This window comes from Alexandromys fortis, unplaced genomic scaffold (genome assembly GCF_014885135.2).
Source record: "Alexandromys fortis isolate MF-2015 unplaced genomic scaffold, M_Fortis_MF-2015_v1.1 scaffold_149, whole genome shotgun sequence".
NCBI classification, from domain to species: Eukaryota; Metazoa; Chordata; class Mammalia; order Rodentia; family Cricetidae; genus Alexandromys; species Alexandromys fortis.
Genome location: NW_026068025.1, coordinates 2995132 through 3003702, shown reverse-complemented (window position 1 = coordinate 3003702; position 8571 = coordinate 2995132). Strand labels below are relative to the sequence as shown.

The following is an 8571-nucleotide window of genomic DNA, read 5'->3' as shown; positions in this document are numbered from 1 at the left end:
TTTTTTTTTTAAGGATTTGTTTGTTTATTATGTATACAGCATTCTGCCTGCATGTAGGGCTTGCGAGATGGCTCAGCAGTTAAGATCACTGACTGCCCTTCCAGAGGACGTGGGTTCAATTCCCAGCACCCATCTCACAACTATCTGTAACTTCTGTTCCTGAGGATCTGCTACCCTCACACAGACCTGCAGAGAAAAAAAACATCAGTGCACATAAAGTAAAATAAGTAATTTATTGAAAAGAGTCTCACAGATAAATACAATTTTGTAAATGAGGAAGCTTGAGAGTAGAGAAGTTAGGTGCTTTCAAGGACATCACAGGATTTGTTTGTAACTAGTTTTGTTTAGAGACAGGGTCTCACTGTGTAGCACTAGCTGACCTAGAACTTGCTATGTATACCTGATTATACTCAAATTCTGCCTGCCTTTACCTTCTGAGGGCTGGAATTAAAGGTGTGAACCCCTATTTTCTTTTTTTTAAATATTTATTTATTTATTATGTATACAATATTCTTTCTGTATGTATGCCTGAAGGCCAGAAGAGGGCACCAGACCTCATTCCAGATGGTTGTGAGCCACCATGTGGTTGCTGGGGATTGAACTCAGGACCTTTGGAAGAGCAGGCAATGCTCTTAACCGCTGAGCCATCTCTACAGCCCAGAACCCCTATTTTCTTGGTGACAGTGTGTTCATTCTGTTAACATTAGCCTTATTTTATGACCTCAAATCCCTGCCGAAATCAGAGTCATAGAGGCAAACATTTCAAAAATGTATTTCCGTGTGTGTGTGTGTGTGTGTGTGTGTGTGTGTGTGTGTGCGCGCGCGTGCGCATAGACAAAACTATGTCAGCAGCTATATTTCTCTCTGGCTCAAAGTTTTACAATGGGGAGAAGAGGCACTGGAGAAAAGACTAAGAGTACTTCATGGTGGGCGGTGGTGGCGCATGCCTTTAAACCCAGCACTTGAGAGGCAGAGGCGGGTGGCTCTCTGTGAGTTTGAGGCCAACCTGATCTACAGAGTGAGTTCCAGGACTGCTCTGCTACTGAGAAACCCTGTCTCCAAACAAAAAAAGAGTGCTTCCTGCTCTACCAGACTCATTTCACTTCTCAGCACTCTAGAACTCCAGCTGCAGGGGACCAGTTCTCCCCTTGGCCTATAAGGTTACCTTCACACATGTCACACACACACACACACACACACACACACACACACACACATCCCACAGAGATTAAAAAAAAATTAAAGAGAAATTCTTTGTGGGGCTGGAGCGATGGCTCAGTAGTTAAGGAGAACTAGATTCTCTTTCAGGACACCTGAGTTTGATTCCCAGCACCCACAGTGGCTCACAACCACCTCTAACTTCAGGGGACCTGAGTTTGATTCCCAGCACCCACAGCAGCTCACAACCACCTCTAACTCCAGATCTAGGGGTCTGGTTCTTTCTGGCTTCCATGGGCCACAAACATGTCCACAATAATAAATGCAGACAAAACATCTGTTCACATTTTTTTTTTAAATTGGGAGAGCTGGGTGTTCCTTTGCAGAGCTATAATCCCAGTGTTGGGGAGGAGGAGACAGGTGACAATATGGTTTTATGGAGTGTAAAGATATTAAATGATGCTGATAGGTTAAATAAAATGGGCACTAAAAATTTGGAGGATTTGGCAACTCCACATACCCTCCTCATCTTAGTAATAGTAGACTGTAGACAAAACTTCAAAAAGCCAAACATGGTGGCACACACCTTTAATCCCAGCACTCAGAAAGCAGAAGCACGCAGATTTCTGTGAGTTCAAGGCCAGTCTAGTCTAGTTCCGGGACAGACACCAAAACTCCAGAGAAACCCTGTCTTAAAAGGGAGGGTGATTTTTGACATACTAGGATGGGTGGCCAGGCTCTTCTCTCCTGTATTCTCTCAAAATGTGAGACTGGTCTGTGACCCCAGATACATGGGCTTTTCCCCCATCAACAACTAGTTAGCAAATGATTCTCTAGCAGGTGCTCCTTAGATGTTTTATTTGTCTGTTCAGTTCTGTCATGGATTACCTGGAAGTAGCCTCAGATTCTGCAGATTGAGGACTTGGTCCCACAATGCTTCCCCTTTCTAAGAAGGCCAGGGCCCATGTTGCTGCTTCTCAGTACCCTCCTTGGGTTTGGTTAGTTTCCTTGAGTAGCATGTAGAATTCTAGGAAATACTTACATTTTCTAATTTGTACTTAGGGTATTTAGAAAGGATTCAGGTCCATAGTGAATGAAGGCTGTGACAGGGCAAATTAGAGAAGAAACATGGAGCTCATCTTTCTCCATGAACGCACCAGTCTCTGTGGTCATTAATGTGAAACTCCACTTTCTCAGACCCATACTTAGGTTTTATAGAGGTTTCACTGAGTGGGCACAGCTAAGCATGATTATTGGTCATGAGTCATCACCCTGCCTTCAATACCCCTCACTGAAAATGCTTACCCCCTCGTAGGCCATGGTCATAGGTCCCAGTCATTCTGGTGACCAGACCCCTTCCTGAAACTCTCTAGGGGTTCCTAACTACTGGCTGTCTCAAACATATGATGAAGACTCTTATAACACCAGAGACTCCAAGAAGTTTAAGAGCCGACTGCTAGGAAATTGGCCAAAGACCACACACGTATCCCAGTATCACAGCTTAGTATTGTCTGGGAGAGTGGTAGATAAAGGGATCAGGATGTGACCCTTGAGGTTCTTGATGCCTCTTTAAAGACAGGAACAGAGCAGAACTGGCTATTACGGTTGCTTCAGGGTTTTTCTAGGGATATTTAACAGCCAGCTAAATAGTTTATGAATGTACTATAATTTATTTAGACAGTTCTCTTCATAACTCTAACTTCTAAACTTTTAAATCTTATAAATAGTATTGCTGATAAACATTATAATAAACAAAATAATCCAGAGGCAGGGACAGGTGGATCTCTGTGAATTTGAGGCCACCCTGTTCTCCAAAGAATTGCAGAGACCAACCAGGGCTACATAGTGCCTGTCTCCAAAAAAGAGCTAATGTAGAAACTGCCAGATTACCCTGTAGAAGATACACTGGTGTATACTGCTGTTAGCAGTGGTATCAGTTTTCCTCGGCCCTAGTTAGCTTAATCATATACTATTAAATAATGTGTGAGTGTATTGGCCGAAGAAATTTTATGCTGATTTTCTTTCTGCTTCATTTGATAACTCACAAGTTTATCTTCATAATAGCCATTTTGTTTTTGTTATTATTTGTTTTTTAAATAGAAGAAAACTGGTGGTGGCTGGATAATGACAAGAGTGCCACTCACCTCTGCTCCTTTGAAGTCATCTGTTGTGCCTTGGTTCAGTTTTTATTTGGGATGGGATGTGGGCCATTAGTTAGTGGTAATTTTCCTTTTTTTTTTTTTTGAGACAGGGTTTCTCTGCGTAACAACTCTGGCTGTCTTGAAACTCACTTTGTAGACCAGACTGGCCTTGAACTCAGAGAGGTCTGCCTGCCACACATCTTGACTTTAAAAAAATGATTTATAGCTGGGCAGTGGTGGTGCTTACCTTTAATCCCAGTACACAAGAGGCAGAGGCAGGAGAATCTCTGGGTTCAAGGCCAGCCTAGTCTATAGAGCAAGTTGTTTCAGGACAGCTAAGGCTACACAGAGAAACCCTGTCCCCCCCCCCAAAAAAAATTATTTTAAATTGTGTGTGTATGTGCATATTTCTGTGTGTAGGTGTGAGCATGTGAGTTCAGGCATCTGTGGAGTTCAGAAGAGGGTGTCATATGCCCTGAAGCTGGAATTATAGGTGGTTGTGATCTGCTTCACATGGGTGCTGGGAACCAAACTTGAGTCCTCTGGAAGAGCAGAGGACTAACCAGTGATGCTAACCACTGATCCATCTCTTACCCTATTCCCATTTGTTTTAATTGCCTTTTCATCTTATTTTTGGAGCAGTGTGTTTTGGAGCATCGCTTGTCTTGTTCAGTATTTTGATCTGTTTTCCATATGGATACCTCAAAAGATTTTTCCCGGTCTAAGATGTTACCTATACTTTATTCTCATTCTTTTTATTTAGATATTTATTTAGATCTTTATTTGGGGGGTAGTGTATTATACCACGGTGGAAGTTGTACGACAACCTATAGGAATTTGTTCTCTTCTTCCATCACATGGGTTTTAGGTGTTGAACTTGGGTCATCAGGTTTGACAGCAAGTGCTACTGAGCCATCTTGCCACCCCTTTTAGTTCTATTGGAAATGTCATGTGTATGCCCTAACTATTATTTCCAATTTGGTTTAAAGTGGGTATAGCTTGAATTTAGTAGAAATTCAATTGCTATTTCTTTCACAGCAAAGATTTGTGGAGAAGATGGACAGGTGGATCCCAACTGTTTCGTTCTGGCACAGGCTGTAGTCTTTAGTGCAATGGAGCAAGAGTAAGTTCATATTCTCACATTAGCATTCCTGGGAAATCTGGCTCCTGATTAGAAAATGGACTTCACTCAACTAAAAACAATGCACTTTTGAAGATTCAAGTCACTTGGATAAAGCCATTTGGGGTGATTGAGGCTGTAGTATATGACTGATAATCTGTTAATTTAATAATGCATGTCTTCAGATGGACATCTGATTTGTTCATGCTTTCAGTTTATGCTCTATAAACAATAATAAACTGTCTCCAGACTTTTTAAGATTATTGCTGTGTGCCTTTAAAATTTTATATATTCATTCTTTTACTCCATATTTTTTACGTGTTTTGTACAGAGCCACAAGTATACCTGCTTTAAAGGAAGTTATAGCTCAATTAAAGAAACAGTCCATGTTCTTTGGTTACCTTAACATGAAGTAGCATGTATGAACTATCAGGAGAAAGCCACAAACTCATTGAGAGATTGAGAGACAGGGAGATGGCTTACAGCTGAAAGTAATCAGGAATAACATATTGGGAAATAAGGCAGCCTTGACCCAGGTTTTTAAGATTTTGTAGGAATAAAGCCACGCGGTGGTTGCATACACCTTTAATCCCAGCACTTGGGAGGAAGAGGTAGGCAGATCTCTGTGAGTCCAAGGCTAGCCTGGTCTACAGAGCTAGTTCTAGGACAGCTAGGACTACACAGAGAAACCCTGTCTTGAAAAATAAAAAGAAACCATTTAATAGGAATAGTTTTGGAAAGAGTGTTTTGTTTTTGTTTTTGTTTTTTTAGTTATGCTCTTTCCTTGGTCTTTCCCTCAAATACTCTCTTTTTGTCCACATGCAGGCACTTTAGTGAGTTTCTGCGAAGTCACCATTTCTGTAAATATCAGATTGAAGTGCTCACCAGTGGGACTGTTTACCTGGCTGACATCCTCTTCTGTGAGTCAGCCCTCTTTTATTTCTCTGAGGTAAATTTTGCATTTTCTTTTATATTTTGTTAGAACATTCCAGCCCCATGCTGGGGATCTGTCTAAACAAAATGACATAGAAGAGATAAGTCATTTCCAAATGGTTGTTTTAGGTTGTGCTGTAGGCAAGAATGCTTTAATGGCATATTCATCAGTTTAAAGAGAAAACTCAGTGTAAAATAACTCTAGTTTTAAAAAAGCACTTTAGTTATACTATAAGAGAATACATTATAAAAAATTTTTTTGAACTATTTTAAAGCCATAGAATTGAAAGCTAGGAATATAACTCAGTTGGCAGAGTAATTGCCTAGCATGCATGAAGCTCTGAGTTCAGTCTCTAACACCACACAAATGTAAGTGTGGTGCTGCAAACCTGTAATTCCAGCATTCATGAGGTGGAGGCAGGAGGATCAGAAATTCAAGGTTATCCATCCTTTGCTACATAATGACTCCGAGGACACCCTGGTCTACTTGAGCCTCTACCTCAAAAATAATTAAATAGGAGCTGGGGAGATAGCTGAGTAATAAAGTGCTTGCTGAATAAGCATGAGCACCTGAGTTCAGATCCATAGAACCCAAGCGGAAAAGCTGGGCATGGCCATACATTTATATGCTCAGCATTGGGAAGTGGAGACATGGGGCTCCTTGGCGCCTGATGACTAGCTAGTCTACTCGGTTGGTGAGCTTTGGGCTACGAGACCACGTCTCAAAAAATAAGGTAGGGTGCAATAAGGAACACATCTGATGTCAGCCTCTGCCTTCATATGCTCACACATGAACACAGGTACTCCCAACATACACACACACACACTAAGCGTGAATAAATAGCTGAGTGTTGGTGGCACATGCCTTTAATCCCAACATTCAGGAGGCAGAGGAAGTGAATCTCTGTGAGTTTGAGGCCAGCCTGGTCTACAGAGAAAGTTTCAGGACTGACAGCTACTGAGAAACCCTATCTCAAAAAACCAAAAATAAATAAATAAGGCCATAGAGTTGTCTACTTTATTCCATTGCTGTAATTACAGACCAGATTTCAGAAGAAAGGTTTTCCTATGTTCATCATTTTTACTTTTGCTACTTGATAGAATTTTTCAGTATAATATTTGAAGCAAACTGTTAATCTCTATAAGACATATATGGTGTTTTTCAGTATTTATTCCACTTATTGAAATTTTTTGCTGTTTAAAGATTTATTTATTTATTTGTTTATTTATTGTGTATAGTGTTCTTTCTGCATGTCTGCATGCTCGAAGAGGGCACCAGATCTCATTTTGGATGGTTGTGAGCCACTCATTTTGGATGGTTGTGAGCCACCATGTGGTTGCTTGGAATTGAACTCAGGACAGTGCTCTTAACCACAGAGCCATTTCTCCAGCCCCTTATAAAAGTCTTTTTTTTTTTTTTTTTTTTTTTTTTCGAGACAGGGTTTCTCTGTGGTTTTGGAGCCTGTCCTGGAACTAGCTCTTGTAGACCAGGCTGGTCTCGAACTCACAGAGATCCGCCTGCCTCTGCCTCCCAAGTGCTGGGATTAAAGGCGTGCACCACCACCGCCGGCTCTAGAAGTCTTTTAAACAAATTATTAGCATGTAATCATACATGATAATGAACTTCTTTATGACCTATTCATAGATGTACATAATATATTTTGATTATATTCACATAAATACTTTGTTCCCCCCCCCCATTTCCGTCCTGTTCTCAACTGCCCCTCTTCTATTTGTTTTATGGGGTTTTTGTTGTGTGTGTGTGTTTTGGGGTGTGTATCTGTGTCTATCCGTCCAAGTGAGTTTCATTAGGGTTGTTTACAGTAGCATGGACACTTACATTGACTTTACCTCTAAAGAACATGACTCTCCACCCCTCATCTGTCATTAACTTCATGTAATCTTTAGGGAGCTGTGTAGCCCCATGACCCCTTCCCCCTTCCACTACAAGGTTGTTGATGGGCCCAGTCTATGGCGATCTTTGCAGGTAATCACAGCTGCTGATTACCTGAGTTCAGCAGGGGAACAGCCACACTGTGCCTGGGATTCAGTGTTCCACACCACTTGTTCCCTTCCTCCAGCTCTAACATTCTTTCTGACTCCTCTTCCATGATTTTCCTCAAGCCTTGGAGGGAGGGATACAGGTGTCCCATTTACAGTTGCATATTCAACAGTCACTTATGGGACCTCTGTCATCACCACTGATCACTACAGAAAGAAGCTTTTCAGCCTGACATGGTGGTTCATACCTTTAATCCCAGCACTGGGAAACTGAGGCAGGTGGATCTCTCTGAGTTTGAGGCTATCTTGATCTACATAGTGAGTTCTAGGCCAGCCAGAGCTACATAGTGAGATCCTGCCTTAAAAAAAAAAGTCTCCCATCAAAACTATAGCACTATTCTACTTGTTTGAACATGTTATTTAGAAAGCATCTTGACAGTTGACAAGCACATCATGTTAACTTTGCAAAGCAACAGTAGTATCATACTCCCTAGGGCTTCTGACCTTCTTAGCCATGAACTTTTTTGCCTGTGTTAAACTACCAAATGTAGATTATTTCCTTTGAAGTGGGTTTCAGATATAATCAGAAAACAAATTGATTACCTCCATGACTGACTTGCCACTATTGTACTAGTGAGCACAGCTTGCCTGACTGGTGAGGAGTGTTGAACACATTGTCCTTAGCCAGGTAAGATTGTAACAGTTTCCCCCTGTACCCTGTAAAGAGCCTTCCTACTTAGAAGCCTTTATTCCATTTCCAGCTAGATTTCTCTTTGTCATGTGATCAGTGTGATTTCTTCAGCAAATGGGGTCTTACCATCTAGTTCTTGTTGAAATAGGAGCGGCGGGGCTGCGTCCCCAGCACCCCGGCCGCCTGCTAGCTTATGCCTGAAATAACAACACACAAATTGTATTCTTTTAAACACTGCTTGCCCATTATATCTAGCCTCTTCTTGGCTAACTCTCGCACCTGGACTAGCCCATTTCTAATAATGTGTGTAAGCACCCCAAGGTACGCTTACTGGGAAGATTCTAGCCTACGTCCATCCTGAGTCGGAGCTTCATCATGTGTGTCTCTGAGAGCAGAGCTATCTTGCGTCTACCCGGGAGAGCTGAGCATGGCGTCTCTGCTCCAGAGAGCAGAGCTGTCTGGTCTCTCCAGGAACAGAACAGAGTCTGACCTCACTTCCTCTTCTGTTTACTCCTCCCACCTATGTT

At 41.7% G+C, this 8571-nt stretch overlaps 1 protein-coding gene across 1 annotated transcript in view; it reads left to right on the top strand.

Moving 5' to 3' along the window:
* Nucleotides 1-8571, top strand: part of Akap10 (A-kinase anchoring protein 10) — a 63226-nt gene that overhangs the window by 22399 nt on the left and 32256 nt on the right. Inside the window, exons 6-7 of the mRNA XM_050163608.1 lie at nt 4309-4422; nt 5245-5396. Of these exons, the coding sequence (XP_050019565.1) occupies nt 4309-4422; nt 5245-5396 (266 nt within the window). The remainder of the gene's footprint in view (nt 1-4308; nt 4423-5244; nt 5397-8571) is intronic.